The sequence below is a fragment of the Podarcis melisellensis genome, assembly GCF_964234715.1.
Source record: "Podarcis melisellensis genome assembly, chromosome: 10".
Lineage (NCBI taxonomy): Eukaryota > Metazoa > Chordata > Lepidosauria > Squamata > Lacertidae > Podarcis > Podarcis melisellensis.
The window spans coordinates 6,084,038-6,111,602 of record NC_138542.1 but is presented as its reverse complement, the minus strand read 5'-3'; the positions used below and the strand labels follow the sequence as shown (position 1 = coordinate 6,111,602).

General features: G+C 39.8%; 1 protein-coding gene across 4 annotated transcripts in view; it reads left to right on the top strand.

The window, feature by feature from the left end:
* Positions 1-27,565, top strand: part of PTPN12 (protein tyrosine phosphatase non-receptor type 12) — a 58,507-nt gene that overhangs the window by 6,889 nt on the left and 24,053 nt on the right. For 3 of the 4 annotated variants that reach the window (XM_081927692.1, XM_081927690.1, XM_081927693.1), the window contains exons 2-7: positions 18,833-18,941; positions 21,352-21,428; positions 23,845-23,940; positions 25,166-25,204; positions 25,647-25,718; positions 27,466-27,525. In XM_081927692.1, the coding sequence (XP_081783818.1) occupies positions 18,833-18,941; positions 21,352-21,428; positions 23,845-23,940; positions 25,166-25,204; positions 25,647-25,718; positions 27,466-27,525 (453 nt within the window). Of the gene's footprint in view, positions 1-3,352; positions 3,458-18,832; positions 18,942-21,351; positions 21,429-23,844; positions 23,941-25,165; positions 25,205-25,646; positions 25,719-27,465; positions 27,526-27,565 lie in introns of all 4 variants that reach the window. The other variant, XM_081927691.1, reaches the window with a different exon arrangement.

Here is a 27,565-nt window from a genome sequence, read left to right as displayed (position 1 = left end):
TTCCTTTGTCTAGGGGGTGAGGGGGAGACATACAGTTGGTAGGCCTAGGTTGGAACAGCTTGCAGAAAGAAGCTGGAAAAGGGGAACCGAGGACTGGAGCGGAGAACTTCGGGAATTCCTGCTGCAGGAGACTTTATTGTTTGGACAATGTCAGGCGAACCCTGGGAACCAGTGAACTCTTATTAGTTGACTGGCAATTACCGTATTTCAAGGTCTTGCCAAGGACGTACAGATCCCAGTTACTGGTTCCACCCCCCCTTTGGATTTGCTTCTACATTCAGGTGCCTATTCTGTACAGTTAAGTGTTAGTGCAGTTGTTGGAACCCAGTGGGATTGGGAAGAGGTTGCCAGCCCTGAAGTGCCTAAAGCATTTGCCTCAAGTCTGAGTTGCACAGACATGCAACTGACTTGCACTATTATTACACAAAGATGCCAAGACTTGTGAAGTATTTTCCTCACACTTTCATTTTTACTGCTTCACACTTAGCTCCTTGTGCAGATCTATTCCACTCCAAACAATCTATTGGAACTCTTGTAACTTAGCATTTAAGAGGTAAGGGGCTGTTTCTGTGTATATAGTTTGCAAAGGAACAATGGGATTAAGGTTTTCCCCCTCAACTCTGTATGTTTATTTTAAAACATTTTTCCTGTAAAGAAAAGGCATGTTATCTCTGCAGACACAAATTCATGCTTTTGAGAACTGCAAAAACAAGCATCTGTGATAATATCTTCTCGTTAGAAAAACTGCCCCAAATAATCTTACAGAAACCTCTGGAAGAGCATGACATTGTGAATGGATTAATGGAATTTATTTACCAAAAAATTTAAACATTGCATATAAAGCCTCATGCTGCATAATTAAAAACATCCTTTGGACTATAATGTAATTTAAATAGAAAACTATGTTTAGAAAGATTTTTCCTCCAAAAGCATTTTATTTTAATAAAACCAATTTAAATAAAAAAACTGATTTAAATAATAAATAAGATATTTTTATTTTTAAAAAATCATTGATTTTTACCCCCCACCTGATTGCTACTATAAAATTGTTTGCACACTTTGTATGGCTTCTTGTAACTTCTCTAGTGTTAGTGGCCACAGCTGTATTTTTACTGATAACAAATGAGTCTGAGTAGCACTACACAAAAGCATGCATTTGCATGGTAGGAGCAAACTGCATACTAAATAGCATGTGGGTGCAGCCAAAATAAGATTGATATTCTGTTTCCCCGAAAACAAGACAGTGTCTTATATTAATTTTTGCTCCCAAAGATGCGCTAGGTCTTATTTTCGGGGGATGTCTTATTTTTCCATGAAGATTCCACACAATGTGCCCGACTCCCTCACTGTCCTGTCTAATTGTGAGTCAGCCAGACTTGGTCAGGGCAGAGCAAGCAGCAGACGGGCAGCTTGTCCTGGCTCTCTGTGTGGGCTCTCTGATTTAAAGTGACCTCGCACTGCCTGAACAGCTCTGGCTGTGCTTCGGCCAATCAGTGAGCTGCGTGGTGGCGCCCGCCTCTACGGTCCAGAGGAATCAGATGCCTTACTGTAGCTTCAAGGGCCTTATATTCCGGGTGGCCTTATTATCGAGGAGGCCTTATTTTCGGGAGAGGCCTTATATTACAGCGAGAGTCAAAACTGGAAGTAGGTCTTATTTTTGGGGGATGTCTTACTTTCGGGGAAAGACGGTAGTACCTCGGCTTCTAGAATTGCAAAATGAAAATGGGTTTACTTATTTGCGCATACCTTGTGAATTTCATCAATTGTTTCCCATAAGGGAACGTACTATTGAAGCTAAATGGTATTTTCTATCAGGAAAAAAAATGTGCAAAAAACCTAATTCTTTGGATTTGAAGCTGGGAGATATTGCTCTTCTGCAGATTCATGCATTGTGAACCAAATGTTGCAGACTTTAGCAGCTGCCTCAGAATGAAGGAAGTGAACTGCACATCCTAAGATTAAACTTCCCTCCCTGTATTATTTGGCGAGGTTTCAGGAGGGAGAGACTCGGAAAACAGATTTTCCTTTCCTCAGAGCTCCAGAACTCTCCCATATGAGATACAGTAATAAAACACAGATTGACAACCAGCACCCAAACTGAACTCTTCAGTACTTTACAGCATGGGAGTGGGCAGGGAGGGAGAAGAGGAGGTCCTCCTCTCCCAGGCTAAACCCTAAACAGTGCTACACGGCTCCTGGTCTTGGCTGGAGCTCTGAATAGGAGCCACTCCTATTGGATGTTCAGTAAAGTATTGTTGCAGCTCTCCACTTGATAGTTAATCTTAAACAGTTTAATATACAGGACAGGAATTCACAGTTCAAATGAATTCCAAATGACTGCCTCAAGTCATGCAGAAAAAAGGTAAACAGAAGAGCAAGATAAGCCCATGCCTACTAAATTTGTGCAGATAATTATGCTGAAAATAAGACGATAACTAGGTCTCACATAGTGAAGGGAACAGAGGCAGCCATGGCATCCCAGACTGCATTTGGATGCTTGTGCTGTGAGAAGTAGCAGGCAGCCATTTGTGCATGTCATAGATTGACCCATACACAAAATACCCTTTGCATTGACAAGTTGCATGCTGGAGAGAAGCTTCAAAGAAGAGACTTGATAATGTATCTAGAAGTAATTTATATAGTACTTGCATCAGGCAACCAGGCAAGTGGTTATTTGCAAGCCTGTAGTAAAACACAGGACATCATTGTCTCTTTCCAACAGATAACCACAATATATCTTTAAGCTGGTGTCCCTTGATTATATAACTTTTTATATAAGAAGCAAGAATTAATAGTTTGTTTGAATGCCTCCATGACAGGACCATAGACCACAAAACATGTGACATTTTTTATGTTAAAAAATACCTGACCAATCTTGATATGTACAGGTATAGTCATTGGGAGGTGGTTAAATGTGTTAAAATATTGATGTTTTAAAGTTTTCTTTTACGTAACAGGTTCTGTGATTATGTTAATGAAGAGTGGGTTAGAATTACTCTAAATAAATATGATTGTGTGAAGTTACCCAAGGAGGTGATCAACCATATAAAAATATGACATGGCATTTGGATAAAGAATTCAACATCTGGAAAACTGTAGCACATATTTTTCCAATCAGATAACTAGCACTTATATACTTTCAAATCTGCCTTTATGACTGTATATTCTTCTTGTGGTAGGATTTTTTTTTTGGGGGGGGGGTGAAATCTTCAAAGCTTCACTAGAATTCCTAGTATAGTGCTACTGAAATGTATAAAAATTGATCAAAAATTGTATTATTGACAATCTGACTTTGCATATACCACTAAAACAGTGGCTCTGAAGAAAACAGCATTCTTGCTTTGTCTTTTAGATGATGCACCCATGTGCCACAAACATAATCTCAGATGCATTCTCTCTTGCGTGAGAGGAAGGGGGGATGTGTCTTCTAAGATGGCACCTGCCCTCTGTGATTTTTGTAAGTACTTAACACCTTCTGAAAACTTCGGCCCAATTTAACTTGGGGGCACTTAAAATTATTCAAGATTTTAAATCAATTGGAACCTGTAGCCCTAATCTGCAGTGCTTTGCCACAAGGCCTGTCTTTCACTCCTTTCTATCAACACCCCTCTAAATGAGTTAAGAACCAACACTTGTTTGCATTTCACCTTAAGTGTTGGCTCAATAGATGTTTTGGGGACAACTCCTATAGTTAACTAAATCCCCCACATCCCCACCCCTATTTTCAATATGGAGATATGTAAGCTTAGCTTCCAACTGCTGTGTAAGGACTGGGAGTGCATGAGAAATACATTGCTCACTCTAGCAGGTATACTATAAATGCAAGTCAATAATGCAAACTATGGTTGCCATACGTCCCACAGTGTCATTTTCTGTCTGGATTTTCACTGTTTGAAGTATGGCAACCCTAAACTAAGATCATATGAGAAGTTGCATAATTTGTATAAACAGACTTTATTGGCAGTTCTCTTAGGTCATGTTAGAGGAGGATGTGTTAAGGATTGTAAAGAATGTGTCTGCTTAAGTGCAGGTTAAGTCTGCAGGTTCATGCAGCTATTACTGACCTCTTTAGAACTTGAATGGTCTTAATTGTGAGAAGTGTTGCATCCCAAGGATACGGTCAATAGCAATTATAAAACTGGGAGGCTTACAATTGAATGTAGTTGGATATTAAAACTAGACTAATTCAGATCAGAAACATGTCACGCACAAATGCCTTTCTGTATGCTTGAGTGGGAAACACTAGCATTGTGGATGCACGGGTGTAGTGCTACCAGCAAGAACTGTAGTGATTGCTGAGCTGTAGTAACACTGTCTGAGGACTTGCTGGAAGAAATATGAAGCATAATGTGATTAGAGCTTCCTGCTTCAAAATAGCTGCTGCTACATTGGAGCTACCATAATGTAGTAGCTTGAAAGGGCAGAACACTGCATGGTAGCTGAAGTGGGAATAAGTGAGAACTGTATTCAGGTTAATAGTAGAAATTGCTATTAATGCTGTTGAAGTAATGATCTTCTGGAAAAAAGGTATTGTGATAGTGGATACTAGACAGTATTGAAACTATATTGTCTTTTCCACTGGACGTACTGTGATCCTAGACAATGTGATATAAAGGTTAGAGTGTTGGAGCTGGACTTGGGCAACCTGGGTTCAAGTACCCACCCCTGCCATTGGAAAACTCATTGGGTAACCTTGGACAGTCACACTGTCTTACTAGCCTTAAAGCTATCTCAAAGGATGGTTGTAAGAATAAAAATGCATGGTGGGGTCGGGTGGGATTTTTTGCACTGCCTTTAACACATTGGAAGAAAGACAAAATATAAGGAAAATAAACATATTGAGCAGTAATAGGTGCAGCTGGAAGACACAGTAGTTATATTTTACTGAGCTAATTGACCCCCTATAGCTCATGCATTTTCCTGCATTGTTTTCTAGTAGATTGCTCATATTACTAGACTCTTTATGACATCACAGATGTATCCTGTATGAGTTTCACTATGATCTGTTTAGAGAGCCAATGCGGTGTAGTGGTATATACAGATTATGTTAAATAAATTGTTGTGTATTTTAATAGTTTAAGCTTTAGTCTTCTAAATGGGAACATCTTCAGGTCCTCTGTCAAAAGCAATAAGATATTCTGCTTTAGTTATTAAGAATTTGAATTATTAGCACTTCTGAACAGTACATCAAAATATTTTCTTAAAGTGATGACTGTCAAATTGGTAGCTGTCAGTTAGCAGTGTTCGGGTCTGTACTCTTATTTCATGGCATGGTGTATAGGTGTCTGGCAGAAACTTAGCTTGCTTGAAGTGTAGTGCAGTGTATTTAATGTGGTTGTTCACTGTGCTGTTGTTCTGCATGACCATTAACTAATGATCACTTATTCCTTTTCCCTTTAACTTATAGCAAGCAAGATGATAAAGGGTCTGAAAATGAAATCTCATAAGGAATTGTTATGGGAGTTGATATGCTTAGCCTGGAAAAAAGGAGACTGAGAGGTGATATGATAGCCATCTTCAACTATCTGAAGGACTGTTACATGAAAGTTGGGCAATAGGGGCAGTACAGGATTCTTATTGATGTACCAGTCTCTCCCCCACGCCAAGGATTTCCTGCCCAAAAATCCTTGCCAACAGAACCTTACAAGGGGCTGCTTGGGACTTCGTGGAAAGCATGGCCTCCATGGGTCTACCCCTGAATAAGTTTGGATGTAGGTGATCTGAACTAAGTTCCAGTGAAACAAAAAAAGTGCCATGGTCAGATCACCTCCTGGTGCAATTAGACTTATTCATGACTCTTCCCCTCCGCAGGGAAGTGGGACCAGTTTGAATGGTCCACCCCTACCACTTAATGGATCCAGATGGCTTCTAGAGAGTGGTAGGCGATGTCTTATCCCATATTGTTGGCCCTTCAGCTGATTCCCTGGTGGCCCGCTAGAATAAGGAGCTAACCAGGGGTATCGACTGTCTGGCTCCGAAGCACCCTCTCCGATTGCATGGAGCCCGGATGGCCCCATGTTTTTCCTCAGAACTGAGGGTGATGAAAGAATTGCTGAGATGGCTAGAGTGCCGGTGGCAAAAAACTCACTCTGAATCGGACCAAACACAAGTTAGAGCTTAACATTGAGCCTACCAAGTAGCAATAGTGATGGCAAAGAGGACTTTCTTCGCTGCCCCTATTGCATCTATAAAAAACAGCAGCAGGAGACTCTTTCAGGTGGTTTGCAGTCTAATAGAACCACCTTTCCCATTAGAGTCCAATAAGGACTCCCAAGATCTCCAGTAGTGATTTTGCAAATAAAATCACTCATATTATTCAGAAAGAGAGAGACTCTTCGGACCTGGCCATTATTGCCAATTATCGCCCAGCCTCAAATCTTCCATTCCTGGGCAAGGTGATTGAGCCGGTGGTTGCTGAACAACTCCAGATACGGCAGGAGGATGCAGACTATTTGGACCCCTTCCAGTTAGGTTTCCGGCCTCATCATGGGACTGATAACCTAAGAATATTCTTCACAATTGTGAGAAGGGCAGTGGGGTGAGATAAGTGAAGATAAGCTACAACAATTAACTGTAACTTTCACTGCTCCTGCTCGGGCTACAGGTTGTGCAGATAATAGATAACTGATATAATTCTGCAGGATGTGGTATTAGTGTGTGAAAACAGTCAAGATCCAATGATCCCCGGACATGCACCTCCAGATTGTGGAGATGTCAGGCACCATCCTGGTGCCTAGGCATCTTCACTTGGTTACATGCGGTCAATGGTCATGTGCAAAATGTACCTGGCACATGGCCAATTTCAAACACTGCTCTGTTCTTTTTTTCTTCCTCCTCTTTTCTCATTCTCTTGTCTTTTGATTCAGTTTGTTCTAGGTACTATTCCACTGTACTGTGAAAACTTTAATAAAAATATTGGGGATGGGGATAATTTGCTTCCAGGTATGTTTGTAGTTGAGCACCTTGCTGCAGAAGGGAGTATTAGTGACTGGATGATAGTTCTTCAACACTGTACCAAGTGAGCAGCTCAAGTTGTGGGCCCCAGGATGCTTTTAATTATGCTGTACTTTAATCTCCTTTTATAGGTTGTGTTGGATTGGTTTTATTGTACTTGTATTGTAACCTGTTATGGGACCATATGATGAAGGACGAGCTTAAAAAATTACCTTATAAATAACAAATTTATATAACAGTAGAATGCAGTTTGTCCCTTTTGGCTTAATTAGAGGCATTCTTGTATAGGTCCTTTGGTAGCTAAAACCTATTGTTTATGGCTGTGCAAATCACTCACCTGCTATATCTTCCTGCTGCTCAAACTTAAAAGAATAAGGTCGTGTTTTTGTTAGCTACAGTATCCCGAAGATTGGTGCCCCAAACAATTTTTTATGGTAAAGGCATTGGCTAGTTAAAAAAAAGTAAGCACATTTATACTTGCTGTGTTACAAATATGCTGTAAATTGTACTTTTCCTTCACAGGATTGCAATCTTTAGTTGGTGGTATTTGTGTCTCTGTAATGACACTGTAGTAAACCCCAGGTGGCTTGGAGTTGTACATTTATTAGAATGTTTTCACAGCCAAGCTACTTTAACTAGCTTATGACTTGCAAGACAATCAGTGTTAAAACAGAGACATAATTTTGAAGGCACCTTTTTACTAACACAGTACTATGGAGTAATAGTTTCCGTAAAGAGGGTAGAGTGAACCGTCTGTGTTCCTTGTGGTTTTTCTCCTGATTATTTTCATACCAGTATTAAACTCTGGAAAGAGAGAGCAGCCAGCATTTTTTCTAACACCAGTGTACTAAACAGGATTCCAATTTAATGACTCATTCCATTGGTGTAAAAATTGGATTCCCTTTGGATACAAATGTTTGCAACTGAGTAACCGTAAAGGCGACAATGCAGTTTGGAACCTGAGTCCTTGAATGACCTCTTCCTCCAAAATCAGCCTGCCTGGCTATTAACAACAGATCCTTGTACGTATTCTAAAAGCATTGTTGACTCAGATTGGAAAGGGCGTTTTTAGTGGCTGTAGCCATACTCTGGAATTGCTGCTTTAACAGAGCAACTTATTCCCTTCCTAGCTAGTCTTCTGCTCAAGAGTAAAGACTTTCCTTTTTAAAAGAGCCTTCAGTTCTTCTGACTGTGGTGAGCTACTGCTGATGGATCTGTTCTTTTGTGTTTTGCTGTTATTGCTACTTTTAAGTGATTATGCTGTCTCTGATAGAGAGGCTCTCACACCAACTGATAATGATAGGCACAGGCCATTTAGGACTTGAAAGGTGATAACAGAAATCTTGAATCTAGTGTTTATTGGGTTTAATATGTTTTGGCCAGCCCCTCTTAATAAATAAAAGTTAGACATTTTGTCATGGCTGCAACCTCTGGAGTGTCTGATTGCCCCACAAAGAGAGCATTAAAAAAGATTGTACTGAAGTGTACCAGTCCTTCAATACAAAAATGGGATCCTCAAAGGCCCAGGACACCATAGATCTTCAAAGGCTCTGGAGTTCTTGCTATCAAACCTTCATGACTGAGGGCTGATGTACATTAACCCAGTATAAAAAGCATCTTAAGAGGTAAAATGTTTGGGCACAAATGAAAATGGCTTAGGTACACTATGTAGTAAAAACAGAAGTGGCAAAGGATTAGCACTCCGTTGCAATGTTTGTTTCAGGAAACTTGGCATACAAAATATACAGTTGATTGGACTGGGTTTAATTTTGTTTCCCAAGCTTAAAAAACAATGTATGACGAAACCCTGTGAGCAGGGTTATATCAATGGATTTGTTATTGAGTTCAACAGATATGGTTTAAGATTCTTAAATGGAAGAGTTTGTAATGGGAGTTGTTTAGAAAGTTTGATTTCAATGTCTAAAAATAATTCATCTTTGAACTGAGATTTTATCTACCATGCAAGCTCCCATGCCAATAAAAAAATGAGGAAAAACTAAATCAGAATGTTTTCCATATTATATATATTCCATGAGACATCTGCTACTTTTAGAACAAATCTGCACTCGGCTGGCAGAGTGTTACAAGCCTGAAGCTCTACTTTAGGCACTGCCTACTCAAACAAATTGCAGCGGATTACATGAAATAAACTCTCAGTCATGATTGTGGGTTTTGTCAGCTAGTGTTTGCAGTTAGTAAGAGTTTGATCAAGTGTAATCCAAAGGAAAACTTTTTAATGTAACAAATGGATAAAATAAGTACTAGAAATTAATCCAAGCATCTTGATTCCCATCACTTTGATTTTATTAAAGAAAGCCTTTCACATTTATGTATTCTAGAAAAACAAAAGAACAAAAACTCACAGATGCCAACAGTGCCTTCATTGGGTGGTTTTTTAACAAGTTTTGTGGGGGTTTTTTGTTTCTTTTGGGTGTATGTGTGGCAACTTACCTTCAAATTGTAAAGGAACAGCGTTATAGTTGCATATTTATTGCTATTATTGTTGTAGATGTTAGTCGTAGTCTTAACAGCTGTCTTATTAAAGATCTTCTATTTTGGCATTTGACACTGCTCTGAAATGTTTGCCAGCTACGTAGTGTCTTTTAAAAACAGCTTTGACCTAGTCCTTAACTAGCACCCCAACCCACACCTGAGTGCCTTGCACAGTAATTTCAGTTGATATGTTGGGGAGAAAATGTGTGTAGTGCTTAGGAGGTTAAATGAATTGTAGTACTCATGTTCAATTGTTTGTATATTCTGGGTATATCGAGAGCCAGTGTGGCAGCATACTGTTCAACTCCTATTAAGCTGTGAACCTCACTGAGTAATTTAGGTTCCTCTCACTCTAAGCCCAACCTACTCCATGGGCTGTTGGGTTCTCCCTCCATTTCTGCCATTTTATCCTATGTATTGTGGCACCTTGAGGACAAATGTATTGTGGCATAAACATTCATGAACTACTCATACTTATAATTGGTAATCCAGAATATTGGAACAACAGGGTACCATAGGACTTCTTACTACAGGCTAGCTAGATTTCATAATTGAAACACATGGACACAACACTGGTTCCCGACATAATAAATGTCAGGTTTCATAGTAAATGGAAAAACTAAAGCTTGTGAAATTCACATCTCATATACATTTATACAAAATGCATTATTGAAAAAGTGTTTCTCTGTAAGATCAATAGCTTTCAGTACTGAATTTTTCATATTTAAGGAGTTTTAGAGAATTGTAAAATTGCACGGATTAAAATAATGATCCCTACTATATTACTTTATTTAGAATATTTCCAAACATAAAATGGCTTTAAAAAAAACTTTGTACAGAAGAAGAATGGAAGAATTTGAAGAAGATAACATGCGCAATAATTGACTGTGTACTGTTAACAGTAATGAGAAAAAGAAAGCAAATCCTCTTTGAATTCTGTGGTTTTACATAGAATAACAATCATCTGCTCCATAGCAGGTTTTAAAGTTAGGTAAATACAACCTCGGATGAAAACAGCACACAATATACTACACCATGTCATGATATATTTAACAGAAATAGCACCAAAATGGAGAAGCCAAGTGTAAAAAACTCATATTATTATTTTTGCTGGCTTGCTTGGAAGAATAAAGGTTTGCCCCTTTATCTGGATTCTGCTGCATCAATTTTTCATTATCTGTTTTGACACTGTTACAATACAAAAGCATATATACCTTTTGGTGAAGCATCAGTGAGTCTTTCTGTGAATTGTAGTGTGGATTAGGCTCTTGGAAGAAATGGCCTGTGTTGTTTGTGCTAGCATGTACTGTATGCTTCCTCTGCTGAGGGAGGGTCAGGAAGAAGACTAAACAATGGGTGAAGTAAAATGCTCATTCTCAATAAATGCCTGGATTTGTGTCAGTGGGGGATTTGTGAGTGAGACATTTTAAACCATAAACTGATAGCATCTGGAGATTTCTGACTGAATAATCATGGCAAATTTAAATAGATTCAGAATTCACTATTGTAGTTTCAGTTCATAAACAGCAATCCAAACCTGGCGTCTGGGAGGAGTGGTGGATCTCATGATGACCAGAGCAAGAAGGTGTGGGGAATAGTTTTGTTTCTGTGTATTTTTTTTTAAAAATCACTTAATTGGGCCCTTCTGGGTTCCAAAGTCATCAGTTCCTCATATCAGAATGCTTAATTTTGTCGGTTTCCGTGCTCTGCTGGTAGCAGCTCACCCACCCTCCTAGGCAAAGACCAGGGCCTCTGCCCTGGTGGAATCCTCCTGCTCCTCTTAGCCGGTGGGCATTGTCAAGTGCAAATCTACATGCCATCATAATCCCCCTCTCAGCAAAGTAGTTTATCATTGTTTCTAAACTATATTGATAACTAGATCAGGTGTTTGGAACTGGTCTCCCCCAGCATCCATAGTCAGGTGGGTGGGATTGCCCTTTTGTCAAGCACCTGATGTCACCATGAAATCGGGCATCGTGTTTTCTTTTGCCTGTGTGGCTTGAAGTCCGAGCACATGGTTGAAGGCTCAGGTGGTCAGGCATCAATGAACAGCTCGTCAGTGGTACTTGCGAGCCCTGCTACTTTTGCTCAGGTCATTTGAAATCAAACCATGCGGGCAAGGGCCACCTGCAGTTTTAGAAACAATGATATAAAAGCTAGGTACCAAATGGCAACTTAAATCTAGGTTACAGTTGCCACAACGGAGTATTTGCCAGAGTGATCCCTTCCAACGCTACAATTCTGTGATTCTATGTCTCAGCTACATTTCTTGACTGTAGCTTGCTCTTACAACAATTCACTTGTCCCAGTATGCAAGAAGGAGAAACACACACAGTGGAAATGGACATAGTATTTACTATGAACTAAGGGAGAGGTTTTTAAACTTGGCCCCCAGAAAACTCCACCTAGACAAAATTGGACCCACAGCAGTAGCAAAACGTGCCTGACACCTGGCTAATTTCTAACACTGGTCACAAGGAGAAGATATAAGATTTAGGGCAAGTGGGTGTGAATTGAGGAAGATTGTGAACCAAATTGGGACTTCTGTCAGGCCAGATTATGCCTGTCAAAGGGTTGCCATTGCTGGACTTGCAGGGCAAGAAAGCAACTTTTGACTTACATTTACAGTTGTATCTCAGGTTAAGAACTTAATTCATTCTGGAGGTATGTTCTTAACCTGAAACTGTTCTTAACCTGAGGTATCACTTTAGCTAATGGGGCCTCCCGCTGCTGCCGTGCCACCAGAGCATGATTTCTGTTCTCATCCTGAAGCAGAGTTCTTAACCCAAGGTACTGTTTGTGGGTTAGCGGAGTCTGTAACCTGAAGCGTATGTAACCCGAGGTACCACTGTATATTTGTTTACAGGGATGGGGATTAGAAAAGGGAATGCTGCCTTGGTTCTTAATTTCTAAATTCAGTTAAAAGCTTTTTCTTGGGAATGTAAGTTAACAAAATAAGGTTTGAAGCAGACACATAACGGGTGTGTCCTTACAAACTACTGGGGTAATATAGATTTCATTTATGAGAGGGCCAGTGGAAGTCATCTAGTAGCCTTGACTTTCAAAACTTTAAAATGGGAAAATCTTTGTACAATCATGGTGTTAAAAGTTTTGATTTTAATCACCTGAATGTAGGGAGAACGCAGTGTTTCCCAACCTTGTGCCTCCAGATGTTTTTGGCCTACAACTCCCATCATCCCTAGCTAGCAAGACCAGTGGTCAGGGATGATGGGAATTGTAGTTCAAAAACAGCTGGAGGCCCAAGGTTGGGAAACACTGAACTAGAGAGAATTTAAAGCAAACTTTGAGATCATAGTCAGCTTTAGCACCCAGTAAACCTGCAGCAGTGTTCATACTAGAGAAAGGAATCTTAATAATAATAATAATAATAATAATAATAATGAACCCACAAATGTTCATATAGCAATAATTGTTTGGGTTCAGATGCAACAGATGGGGAAAGATTGCCAAAGAAGCATTATCTGGAATAAAAGGTACTCAGAGCAATAATTTGATAAGTAAGTAAGCATCATGTGGCACTGTAGATTGTCTGTTGATCTGATTAGGTGCTGATGCAGTGAAAAATAAGACACCAGGAACTGATGGATTACTTTCATGGCATGCTGCTCTCTTAGGGACACTGATGTCCTAAGTTGGCTATGCTTTTCAATATTATTTGCATGGAAGATCTATCATTATTTTCCCAGCATAAGTGCTTCACTGCTCTTAGCTTCCAGACCATTCCCACAGTCAGTGTCTAAGCATAATGCCTCTGGACCTTGTAGAAGCTTGTAGCATGGTCCTTGCTCCCACCCTGCGCCCCGAGCTGTCCCTGGTATCTCGGTGCCACTGACAGTTTTTCTGTTGCCCCACCCAGTTGGCATCTCTGTGCATAGAGAATAACGGGTGGAAGTCTAGGGATTATAAATTATGGAGAGCATATTGCATTCCTCTCTGTTTCAGATGCAACCATAGTTTACCATCTTAAGGACAAACCCGGTCTTTTCCAAGGATCACACACTCCTTCTCCAGCATGGCTACAAGGAGGAGGTTAGAAACCTTCATGATCTGAGAGTTCTTTATAAATTAGCCACAGCTTGCTATGTTGCAAATAGTAGTTAACCTTAAATTGTTAGTGGAGACAAGCCAACTTCAAGCTATCATTTGTTAAGATGCCTTGTTTTCATGAACCATAATTAAGATTAAACATTGTTTAGGGTTTGGACAATGCAGCAAGCTGTAGTTAATCTGAAGCAGAAGCTACAGAGCTCATTATGGAGGAGGAAAGAGGCATGGTTTAACAATGCATCTGAATGTAGCCAATGTATGTCACACTACGGGTACTAGAATTTCCTGTGCAACCACTCCTTTTGAAACTCCTTTTTCTAGACGTTCATTGATGAGACAGTTTTAACTATGCCTCTGATTGTTTCAAGCACATTGTAAAGATCTGGTCAGTCTGGAAGAATATAGGGAAATAAGTTTGTACAAGCTTGTGGTGACCTTCAGACTTGATCTACAGATCAACTTTGATTTCCCTCCCTGATAGAATCATTGAGTTGAAAGTGACCCCAAAGCTCATATAGTCTAAACACCCGTCAATAAGAAAATTCACTATTGGAGCATCCCTATTAGGCAGTCCTTCACCTTTGGCCAAAAAATTTCTAATGGGTTGGCACAGCTTTCGAAATTAGCTTGTCGCCAGTTTTTCTTGTAACTCAGGAGCACCACCTAGTGACCAGGTTGAGTTATCCAGTCACGTGGTTTGAGATTGATATCTCCTCTGCAAAAGAGCAGCTTTGTGACTGAAGTCTTCCCTTTTTCAGGAAGCCTTTTGATATGCTGAGTCAGAGGGAGCCTTTCCAATGTTGCACGATTTGCATCAGCAAGCAAACAGAAGAAGCTCTTTCAGACAGTTGAACTCGCTTTTCTATTATGGGGCGGGAAGCACAACGCACCTTGTGGTTTGCAAACAAACACAAGCTGCAAATGGTTAAATGTGTTTTTCTTGTGCTGGCTGATTATTTTAAAGGTTTCTAATGTTCCCCCCTTTATTTGGATTCTGCTGCGTCATTTTTCCCCTCTAGGAATGCAAGTTGAGCATGGAGGTGCGGAGAGCATACTGGAAATTATGACAAAAAGGAGAATAGTTTTTAACTAAAAGAGGCTGTGAGGTGCTCCAAAAGGATCCCCCCAGACTGCGTGAATGAGCATTAAAATGATAAATCTGATTCGGTGTTAACAAGTGTAAAGTGATTGGGGGTGGGAAGATATCCTAACATATCAGTGAGGTTTGAGCTGGTGGTGACCAACCGAGAATCAAGTTCTTAGGGTCTTAGTGGCTAGCTCAATTAAAATGTTTATGCAGGTTGTGGCAGCAGTAAAAAGGGGGAATTATATTTTAGGGGTCATTAGGAAAAGGCTAGAAAACAGAACTGGAAATATAATGGCGTAATACATGTCCATGGTGCAGTTGCACTTGGAATACTGTGTCCATTTCTGGTCACCATGACTCTTAAAGGATATAATAATGCTGGAATTGTTTTGAGAAATGCTAGAGCATCCCCCTACTTTTAAAAAGATTTGCATGAGTGTTCCTGTGCCGTTTACAGAGAAGTGCTTTCCTTTACAGAATTTTTTTAAAAAATAGAACATTGAAATTAATCTCATTATGTGGGCATGAGTGGGCAGAATGTCCCTCTCTGGTGGCTGCACCTACCACAGAAGCTATGACTTTGCAATCTGAAAGAAAAAGGTTCAGAGCCTGTGTTGTGTAGTGGTTAGAGTGGCAGTAGGGCTAGGACCTGGGAGACTACGGTTCGAATCCCCACTCAGCCGTGAACTGCACTGGGTGTTACTGTACTATACATACTTCAATTTAAGCCCCACTGTGCTCTCTGTATGATCTGTTTTGCTGTGGCTGGTTACAACCCTCCAAATACTACAAATTGTGAAAAGATCCAAATAAATTATCTATGCTAAGTTAAACTACCCTCTCTAACTGAGTAAAAGAGGTTTGGTTTTTACTTTTGCTAGAACAAAACTGCAGTCACATCTAGACAGCTTTCCCACTTTATTACCTTTGTGTTTTCAAATAATTTGTCTTTTGTGCACAACATTTATTCCATCTTCAGCTAGATTCCCCATCTTGTCTTCCTTTGCTCTTTTAAAAAATGCACCTAGATATATTATTGTGGCGACCAATTGGCTCCTAGCTTTTATATCTCAGTTTCTAACCCCAGGTTTGAAGCCCAGGCTATGCCCCTTAGACTCTGTCTATTTGTCCCCTCTTATAGGGGACTAAGGTCAAGACTCAACTCAAGAAATAATTTAAATCTTCCAACAGATTAACATCTGTTTTCCTTTTCAGAATTAAGTGGGAAATTGGCTGCAGATGTTTTTGGGAAGATGCATTCTATTTAAAACATGCTTGTTTGTGGTTGCAGCTAATAACATAAGCTTCTGCAGTCTGATCTTGTATTTTGTAATGATGGATGTCAATTGTAGATATGAAATTTTTTATTCTGTGCGCACTAGATTTAACCTCAGCAGCTGTTGCATAGTGCAAAACTGTTATGGAAAAATCCAAAAGTTGTGCCTCCTCTTACCCAACTTGACTGTGGGTTCATAATTTAAAGTTTTGATGTCATTTGAGTTAGGCAGTGTAGTAGAATTCCAGCAACTGATAACATTGTTGTCTGACAACTCTAAGACCAGGAAGTACATTGTTCTGTAAAAAATATCTTCCCTCTCATATGTGGCAATGGCTTCTCTCTCTCTCTCTCTCTCTCTCTCTCTCTCTCTCTCTCTCTCACACACACACACACACACACACAGCCACACACACCAACAACAACACTCTTCTATTACTGTCAATAAGCAGATAATAGGCACTGAATCATTTATTTAAAAAACCAACTACATAACCACAAATAAATAGAAGCTACATGGATAATGTAGGGACGCGGGTGGCGCTGTGGGTTAAACCACAGAGCCTAGGACTTGCTGATCAGAAGGTTGGCGGTTCAAATACCCACGAGGGGGTGAGCTCCCGTTGCTCTGTCCCAGCTCCAGCCAACCTAGCAATTCGAAAGCACGTCAAAGTGCAGGTAGATAAATAGGTACCACTCTGGTGGGAAGGTAAATGGCATTTCCATGCTCTGGCCACATGATCCGGAAGCTGTACGCTGGCTCCCTCGGCCAATAAAGCGAGATGAGCGCCGCAACCCCAGAGTCGTCCGCAACTGGATCTAATGGTCAGGGGTCCCTTTACCTTTACATGGATAAAGTAAGTCTCAAATATGAAGAAAATGTGGTACCTTCATTTTAAAGCTGCTCATAATCTACTTGTTATCCATGGCCTAAAAGTAGACTGAATGTTTTGAATTGACAAAATGGAAATCATCCGCTCCAGGGGTGGGATTTGGGAAGCCTCCAGCCTATGGACCAGGTACAGCCCATGAGCCTTCTTCTCTGCTTCCCTCCTTACCCCATCTTGCACAACAATCTGGCCTGAAAAATGCCTTTTTGTGTGTGTGGTGGGGAGAAAATGCATATATGGGGAGCTGTTATGTTTGAAAATAGGTGTGGGTAGATGTTGTATTCATACACATCCACACGTGAGAGAGAGAAGGTTTTTGTGTGTTGGGTGGTCCGCACTGACTGTTTGCATTGGCCTTACTCGCTGCCAGCATGCAGCCCCCAGAAGTTTAGCTTTGAGGGCATTCATAAAACCTGTACTGTGCCATAGGAAACAGTATATTTCCTGTTTCTCAAACAATTACCTGCATTGGGTTGAGTTCCACATTAGTCCTACACAGAGTAGACCCATTGAAATTAATGGCCCTAAGTTGGCCACATCCATTAACTTCAGTGGGTCTACTGTGAGTAGTACTAGTGTTGAGTGCCACCCATTCTGAAATAGTCTATTCCAGGGGTCAGCAAACTTTTTCAGCAGGGGGCCCGTCCACTGTCCCTCAGACTCAGCAAACTTTTTCAGCAGGGGGCCTGTCCACTGTCCCTCAGACTATATTTTTTTTTAAAAAATGAATGAATTCCTATGCCCCACAAATGCATTTTAAATAAAAGCACACATTCTACTCACCGATTCCCAAACCGTCCACGGGCTGGATTTAGAAGGCGATTGGGCCGCATTCGGCCCCCAGGCCTTAGTTTGCCTACCCATGGTCTATTCCTTCCACAAACATTATTTCTTTTCTCCTTCTTTCTCTCTTTCATAACTTCTGTTTATCTTCTTTATACCTTTTCTATCTCCATTCTTTAATCTTTCTGATAGGGTAGTGAAAACACATAACCATAAGGTGTACTGTGACACCTTAAAATAATAAAAATTTGGTGTGTTTTCCGATTAAATGGATTTTACTTCATGAATGTGTACATCTAATTACCGTATTTTTCGCTCTATAAGACACACCAGACCACAAGATGCACCTAGTTTTTGGAGGAGGAAAACAAGAAAAAAGATATTCTGAATCTCAGAAGCCAGAACAGCAAGAGGGATTGGTGCACAGTGAAAGCAGCGATCCCTCTTGCTGTTCTGGCTTCTGGGATAGCTGCACAGCCTGTATTCACTCCATAAGACGCACACACATTTCCCCTTACCTTTTAGGAGGGAAAAAGTGAGTCTTATAGAGCAAAAAATACGGTATATGGTGATTAACATGATTAAGTCTGCAATCTAGTCTCTCTTAAGCCAGGTTGTGTGGGGTTTGGGTTGAGCAGAGGCGCCTCTCCACTCACTTGTTCTTGCTGCCACTAACCTCCGCCCATTGTGCAGGCAGGTGGGAGGCCCCTGACTGATGCCCCCGCCCTTGAAGCCTGGTGGAATGTCCTGAAATGCCCCCCTGAGGGTGGGAGTGACAAGCCAGCCTGGGATCTGCTGGATCCTGAGCCTATTTCACACCTGGCACTGGCCGGCATCCTGTAGCTGTTACATTAGTAACTAGCTGAAATGATTTGAATCTTGTTTGGTTGCTTGTCTCTAGCATTTTTGTCTTATCCTGCTATGGCTGTATGCTAATGCAATAAAGGTTTGATTGATTTGTACTGTAACACACTATGCTGTCAAGTAAAGAAAAAAAGGACATCCTCCCCAACTTCTAAATATGAAAGGAAGTTTCTTTGTTACAGTAATGTGTGACAAAGGAAATGAAAGCTTTCTGCTATATGTTCCACATATGTTTGTGATATTTCCTTGATGTATGCAGTTCCATTGTTTGGCGTGGACTTCAGAGAAGGATAGTTGTGCCGAGGAATAGTGGTAGAGACGACTAGTTAAACTTACTCCTATTCAGAGACTACTTTTCTGAAAAAGTAAAAAGGAGCAGCTGAAAAAGTAACTTAAACCAGAACATTTTAATTACAGAGACTGAGGAGGCTATCAACGAAGTATAGAACAGAAAAGATCTACCCAACAGTCACTGGAGAAAAAGAAGAAAATGTGAAAAAGAACAGATACAAGGACATACTGCCATGTAAGCCTGTCTTTTCCCTTCGAGAGACATGTTAATAACATTTATTAAGATATCTTGCCTGTTAACATTTAAGATCTCTTGAATAGGTAAATTAGATAGTAATTATTTGCCGAAGGGGGTATTTTTTAAGATGCTTCATCTGCCTAAGTGAATGTTTCTTTGTATGTGTGTCAGCCTCCCAGTATCTATTTAAAAGCCATTTCCAAGGCTAAAAATCTTTTAATAACTTTAACCTTCCAACTAATGCAGAAAAAGCTTTTCTGACTCACAAAATATACCCATTTATTTCAGAATGCTATTTTTCTTGAAAGACTCCCTTAGTCTGAATCTTATTGGAAAACAGGCAGAACCTGGAATAAAGACAAACTGATTTTGTCATAATACATATATGAAGCTCAGAGAACATCCTGTTGTTCAAAACCCTCATAAAACATTGAGAATTTGGAGACTCCTAGCCATGTTAGTCTGACACTATAAAATGATGAATACATATAAACACTGAAAATACTGTCGGCCAATATGTTTTTAGTTGATTTGTTGTTGTTGCAGAAAAGGTTGGCCATTATTAAAATATTGGACAATCTTCTTTATCAAATTTTGGCCATAGAACTTGAATTTTTTTTGCTGAAGAAGTCTGAACTTTTGGATCCTCTTTAGTTCTGTGTGGACTTCTGATTCCCAAGTTTAGCTTGCCCAGAAGTGAAAACTGGTAACAGAAATCTGAGCAGCACCAAAGCTAGCTGGTGACAGAAAAATACCCAAAATATAATTACTGGATAAGCAATGTCTATAGTGTGGTATAACCTTTATTTCCAAATGTAGCTTTTATTACCAGATCTTCTAAACCAGGCTTCCTCAACCTCAGCCCTCCAGATGTTTTTGGCCTACAACTCCCATGATCCCTAGCTAGCAGGACCAGTGGTCAGGGATGATGGGAATTGTAGTCTCAAAACATCTGGAGGGCCGAGTTTGAGGAAGCCTGTTCTAAACTATCTGGTCTGGTTTGCACTAAACCATGGCTCTGCATGAACGAGGAAGTGTGCTGGTGGACAGTTAGAAAATATTAGCTGCTTTACTTGGCTTCCGCTGCTGCTGTCTTTCCCAAACTCACTACAAGTAGTAAGCCCAGAACCAAGCTTGCTTGCAGATTGTGGTTTGTTCAGAGACAAACCATGCGCCCAGGTCTTCATGGCAATGTGGCAGCAGGGGAAGAGGAGCGAAGCAGCTGTGATTTTCTAACTGTGCACCATAGCATGCCTGTTCATTCATGCTCAGCCATGGTTTGGCTTAGTACTATGCGCAAATGAGGCCTCTGTGTCAGTAGTGCTACATGTTTTTTTGTGTTTGGCAAAGAGAGGTTTATTGGCAAATGCTTTTATCAAGGTCTTGGTTGTCATCAGGTCATAATTGGAATATCTATCACTTTGACAACGAGTCTTTAAGGAAGTGTTGTCTTCTGCAACCTGCTTATATCTATACAAGTAAAACAGGAGCAGTAGGACAAGACTGCAGTTCAAATAACCTGCAACACCTTGAAACAAGTATTACCAAAGACTTAAAAGACAACCCCAAGTCTTCAAAATATAGAACAACCTTGCAAATGAAATTGGATTTTTTCTCTCTAAGAATTAGTATTTAAATGACTGTCAGTTAGTCTATTCTGTGAAGTTGATAATGTGATTTTGGATTGCCTTCAACATGCAACTTTAACATTGAACAGCAAGCAAGCAAGCAATTATAAAGTGTTGCTGGAAAAACTAAATGTGCTATCCGAACACACGAGCACTTAATACATTATTGTAATTGCGCATTAATGTTTACCATCTGGAGTTATCCCTGTAGATCCTTTGCTGTAGGTGCATTTTTTAGCCAGCCTCAAAGACATTGTGCTTGTGTGTTAAATTTAAGTTGTTCAAGAGTCCCTGGCTGGGGAATATATTTTGAGTTAATGTCTATACTGTTCCACATTTCCATTTGTGTGAACTTACTTTGCTTCTAATGTTAACATCTGTTTTGGAACATTTTCACTGGACATTCAGAGAATAAGGTGGCCTGGAAACTGCTTAAATTTAATCCCTAGATACCTAGAAGTGAAAGAAAGATGCTTTGAAACAGTCCAGTACTGGCAAAATAGAATTTCATATCCAGTGGTTCATGAGTAACTTCATTAATAAAGGAAATGCTCTCTAAGGGAAATATATAGAATTATGTCCTGCAGAGTTCTGCAGTGAAATAAATAGAAATGTGAAGAGCAAGCAGTCCTGAAAATGAGTGAGGAATTCTCTTAGGGTAGATTAAAGTAGTGCCTAGATACAGTGGAAGAATTCTTGGGTAAGAACTTGTTATCATTCTTGCTGGAGAATACCTGTTAACATGGAAAATAATTCTTCCTAAAATTGCTATGTTTTAGTTGATCACAGCAGAGTTAAACTGACTTTAAAAACTCCCCCTCAAGATTCAGACTACATCAATGCAAATTTTATTAAGGTATGTATTAACATAGATTTATTACATAATAAAAACTTCTAAAATCTTAACACATGTTTCTTTACAGAAAACCAAACTGATGCCAAAGTATTGTATGTGATTATGTTCTGGCTCTGTGTAATTTGATTGCAAAAAGAAAAAGTAGGGGGGGGAATAAAAAGTGGAAGAAAGAATGAAAAAAGGAGGAAGGCTGACTTCCTAAACTAGTACACAATTAAGCAGTGATTATCACATGGATAATTCACAGCACTGACAAAGATAGCATCTCTTACTACAGTAATATAAAATAACAATGGTTTGATCAATAGAATGTATCATAGCTGGGATAGCTCAGTTGGTAGAGACTCTTGGCCCAGCTCTTGGCTCACCTCAGCTGTGGTTTGTCCCTGGGACTTCATTGTTTGTCAGACCATGCTAGTTACTGACACGGGGTCTTATTGGCATATTTTATGAACTTCCAGAGCTACGTAAATGTCTGGCACCTCTCAGTTGGGCACCAGTGCCATTATAAGAGAACAAGGGAGGTGTTTGTGGTGAGTTCTGGTACCTCTTTTTCTAGAAAAATAGCACTGGCTACACCTCATTCTATGTTACTGGTTAGTTGCTAGAGCAGGTTGTTGAACCAGGTACCCACTGAGACACGAAGAGATCTTATAAGATGGACTTGTGCTTTACCACATACATAAGATAGGCTTGTGTTAGTAAAAGCAGTGGAGGAATCCTGTGCAGTGGCTGGTGGTACAAGAATCACAATTCAAAGTTTCTGGGTTCCACCTATCCGCATGACCCTGGTGCAGGGGCTTAGGTCAAAATAGGCTCTTCAGTTTGAACAAACATTGTGGATCCATTTACACAAGATCATTCATTCTTTCTCTGAATTCCATAGCTGTGCATCGTTTAAATCCTGTTTGCGTGAATCTGGACACTTCCCCATTGTGGAACAAGTCCCCAAGGCTGGGATGCATGGAGTTCTGTGTTGCAAAGTGCTTGTGGTTTGCAAGAATGGCCACTTTAAATCATGAAGCCCCTTGTACAAAGCAAGCCTTGATGGGTGGAGTGCATATAGTTCCTCTTTCTGGCTTGCTTTGCGATGTGGAATTCCATAATCCTGTATTCAGATGTGGAGTTACATAATCTCTTTGTATACTAGGATGAGGCTCCAAATACAATGCTGTGCAAAGTCTTCCTTCTGCCTTCCTGCCTGCACAGCAGATCACAAAAAAGTGCTAATCAGTTAACTCTTGGGCTCACACTAGTTTGGGTTTAATCCATTGTTTCTCTCAGTTATGCATTCTATGTGACGTTTATTAAGGGTTTTGCAGTCCTGTAACTCATTGGATTTTTAAAATATGGTGTGGTGGTCCTTGTTATTTGTGAATGTCTTCATAGAATCATAGAACTGTACAGTTGGAAGAGACCATGAGGGTCATCTAGTCCAGCCCCCAACAATGCAGGAATCTTTTGCCCAACATGGGGCTTGAACTCACAACCCTGAAATTAAGGGTCTCATGCTCTACCGACTGAGCTGTCTTGAAAAGTACTGAATGGTGCTACACTCAACACTTCTGTGCACTTTCTGCAACTAGGGATTCCAAATAAATACATTTAAATAAAACAAATTTTTGATTGTTTCCAATTTAAAGTTTAATGTAATGTAAAATAGCACAAGGGTGCAATTATTGAGGTATGTAATTACCTGATGCTAATTTCTGTTCTTGGTCTTACAAATGCATGAAACTCATGCATTATTTTTTGACTAAAAAAGATTGCCTGGAGGTGTGAATAAAATGCAGTACACTACTGCATTTTTAACATCCCTGCACTCCCACTCCCATAAGGAGAATTCAGTATCTCCTTGCTGCATCACTATGAAATGACTTGTGATTTGGAGTATTTAATGCCCTTGGATGTGGCATTTCTTTCCCCTTCTCCCTATCAACCACCTGAACTGATGTTTAACTTTGAGCAAAATACCCAAAGGGGAGAAAAATAGCAGAGCATTTGAAAAAATAATAATGTTTGGCCCAGTTACTGTAGGCATGTTGAGCGAGCAGCTAAGGGGAAACTTCACAAATATTTTGTAACCAAGATTCATTGGAGGATATATATTATTATTAGTTATTCAGTTACTTGGGCATTAGCAGCGAACTTTTGTATTGGAATTTGCTGTTTACTTATCTAATGTAGAGTAAATTGGTATATATCCTGTAGGGTTTATCTTGGGTGTTATCAGTTTTTAAATTTCCATTCATGTTTTTGAAGAGATTAGCATGTTGACATTTTGAATAGATCAGTTTTGAAAATGCAAAACCTTTCCAACACACCCACAGTCGAACCATCCTTGGGAGAGTTTGTGTCTAAGAACTGTTTCAAGCATGCCTTTAACTGTTTTTGCATTTATATGTTGAAATTTTAGGGAGTACATGGGCCAAAAGCATATGTTGCTACCCAAGGACCACTAGCTAACACAGTAATAGACTTCTGGAGGATGATATGGGAGTACAATGTCGCAGTAAGTATGCTAACCCAATATTTATTTCATTCTGTGATGTGAGCAAACTTCTGCCCCCACTTCTTGTTCTGAGCAGTTAGGAACCAGAGTTTGTTTTATGTTTCATCCTCTAATCTAAGCTTAGAGATGGAAAGTGGAGTAGATTTTCCGCTGTGTTCCAAGTTGTGGTATGAGATCAGTGACATCCCCTCTATTTGGAGGAGAGGGGTCTTTGTGACAATAAGAGTTTGATTTGCCTAACTTGGGGACGGGGAATGTATGACCCTTCAGATGTTGTTGGGTTCCAACTCTCATCAGCCCTCCAGCCAGCATGGATGGCCAGTAGTAAGAGGTTCTGGGAGTTGTAATCTAAGCACATCTGGAGGGCCACACACTCCACATCCCTGAGCTACAGTGTCTGGGCAGAAGAGGAGGAACATGAACTGTCAGATCATGTGGCTGATAAATTCACAATGGGAGAAGGGATTAAGAAGCAAGGACTGACTTCACTAAACGGTGGAGCACCTGTGCTTCACTTCAGCACAGCCTCTTGTATTGATATCCATATAAACAACTCAACAAAAAGCCCCATCCTCAAAGAAGAGATTGTGCTGTCAGCTAGTTGTCACATTTGAAATCACGTGATTTTCACAATACATGTTTTGTTAACTTGCCATTGTTTCCTTTGGATACAAGCCTATTTAGGCAGGTTTTAATTTTAAAACATTTTAAAATATTTTTATTGTTTTATCACTTATTTGTTTGCTGCCCTCAGCTCCTTTTAGAAGAAGGATGGGGCATGAGTTTGGGGACAGCTTCAGCTAAATAGTTGTGAGTCTCTGTCATGCAACAGGGCTTCTCCCCACCTTCTCCCCCTTCCCTCCCCAGAATTGGCTCTGTGGGGTCAGGAGAACATGGCAAGCAGAAATGCTGATGCAACTATCATAACAGCATGATGATGAAATCCTTAATTGATAGATTGATTGATTTTAGAAGTGGGTGGTATATAACACTGATACAGTCCCCAGAAGATTGGCACAAGGGCAAATGTTGTCCTTGACCCCCCAAAAGTTTATATTTTGTTAAACTCTGGCACATGGATAATATAGTGTTTGGCCTGCTGCTAAGTCCTTGGGCAGTATACTCCCTCAGTTGTAGTCAGTATATGAATATGCACCTGGAAAGGTTTTTAAAGCACAGATTCTTGGAAACTTTGTACAGTCACATTTCTTTCTTTCTTTAATAGATTATTGTGATGGCTTGTCGGGAGTTTGAAATGGGAAGGGTATGTATTAATAGCGCTGGCTTGTATATGGCCTTTGCTAAATATGTTGCAGTGATAATGCAGTTAATCAAATCTCTATACAGGTTACTCATTCTACTTGAGGAATTCCCATGTAAATCTTGAACATTTGTTACTTAATGAAAACTAGCACATTTTCTTGCCACTCTGTTAAATTTAGTGTAGGAAGGTGTAAAGAAACAAATGGTTTTAGAATGGAATTGCACAGTGTGGGTGCATGAACAGAGCAAATAGCAGTTTTTCCTGTGGACCTTCCAGATTCTAAAAGGAAACACATAAAAAGTCCTGAGAAGGGAGATGAAAGTCTTGGGTGTATTAGCAAGGATGACCGTGCCCATTTAAATTCAACTGTCTGTGAATATTCATAAATGTGTGTGCTTATTTTTAAACTATATTTTGGTAACTATATTTTCTTTGGTAACAGAAAAAATGTGAACGTTACTGGCCTCTGTACGGGGAAGAAGGTGTTTCTTTTGGACCATTTCATATTTCTTGTGTAAGTATTTTGTTAATGATAGTGCAGTACTAATTGATACTTTTAAAAAAATAAAGTAGTTCTGTGTATCTGAAGAAGTGTGCATGCACACGAAAGCTCATACCAAGAACTAACTTAGTTGGTCTTTAAGGTGCTACTGGAAGGAATTTTTTTTGTAGTAAGCCTGCAACTCCCATGTATTTAACTTCTTTTCATTCAGCTTTATGTATGTGGGGAAAATTAAAATTACAAAGGGGGCAGAGTTCAAGGAAAAACAACTTTGGCAATCCTGCCTGTCACTGAACCCAATGGTTTTTGACTATGCGTGATTTTGGCTTGAGGTGCGATTCCTGGAATGTAACCCCTGCATAAGTTGTGGGCTTACTGTAATTACAGTATATTGAATTGCTCTAATTCTGAGGAAGTGCTGGTCCATAAGCCTCAATGATGCCAAATTGATATTCTTTTATATGAAATAATTTGAAGAGTTTGCTTACATTTGTGTCTCTCCCCTTGGCATGTGGAACATTTTGAAACAAGGCAAGCTATGCATTGGTTTTGTGGGCATAATGGTGACATGGTTTACTATGATTTGCTGAAACAATTCCAGTTGAAAGCTGCAAACTAAAGCTTCTGACCTCCTTGCAGACATGCTAGAGGGGACAGGGAGCAAACCCACTCCTTGCCCACTTCCATTCTTGTAATACTAAACAATAGGTTAGTATTATGCGCAAATGAGACCACTGAATAATTAAAACATCAACTAACATTATTACAGAAAAAAGGTTTTCATTGGGCAAAATGGGGAAAAGCAGTCCTAGTGGTATGCTGCTGGTGTTTTACGAATTGGTGAACTACTCATAACTCATGGTAGAGTTTGGGAAGTGAGGGCAGAAGCCTATAGGTTACAAGGAATTTTAAGAAAGCCATGGTAAGGCATAAGTAGCAAGATTTGAATCACCTGTCATAGAAGAAAGCTGGCCTTTTATACTGAGAATGTGGTTCTGTTTAGTTTATTATAAGTTTATTATAATAGTTTATTATTATTATTATTATTATTATTATTATTAGTTTATTATAATAGTGTCATAGTAATGAGAAAACCAATAAGGAAGAAAAGCAGGGCAAGTTATGGACATGTGTGCAAAAGAATACCTGAAAGACTCAGGCAGGCGACTCTTGGTTGGACGCAGAAGTCTCACAGGAGGGATCTTTTATGTTTTGTTTAGATTCAGTTTCACTTCTCATGCAAGTTCTCTTAACAGTCATGCTACTTCACCAAGAACTCACACTCGTTGGACAATCAGAAACAGGAGAATTAAAAACCTCCTGTGATAGCACCGTGCAAGCTTTTTCCAAGATCTTGTGGAACAACAGTAGCAGTTACTTTCCTTCCACTCATGGTTGCTTGGATCTAGCCCATTATTTAAAGGAACTATAGCCCACAAGTGCTGACCACTCTGGCTTGGTGTCCGTGTAGATATGACTTTCCCAAAAATTTTCCAGTTTTAGTTATGGTTAATGCTACATTGGCACAGAACCTAAATTCTGGTTATTGTTTTACTTAAAACAAGTGAAGCAAATCAAAATTCATTCATGTGCTCCTATGAATGGTGTGATTCTGAATTCTGCTATTTTTAAAGATTAACCTAAGTGGATACTGCTGTTATGAGTAAATTAGATTTGAGTGAGTAAAGTACTACTGTCGGTACTAAGCTAAAATTTTGTGACGTTTCCCTCTATTCACAAATATTCCCTTTTCATTTAGGAAGCTGAGCAAGTCAGAACAGACTACTATATTAGAACTCTGCTATTAGCCTTTCAGAATGTAAGTAGATTACAGCTGGTTTAAACATAGTATTGTTAGT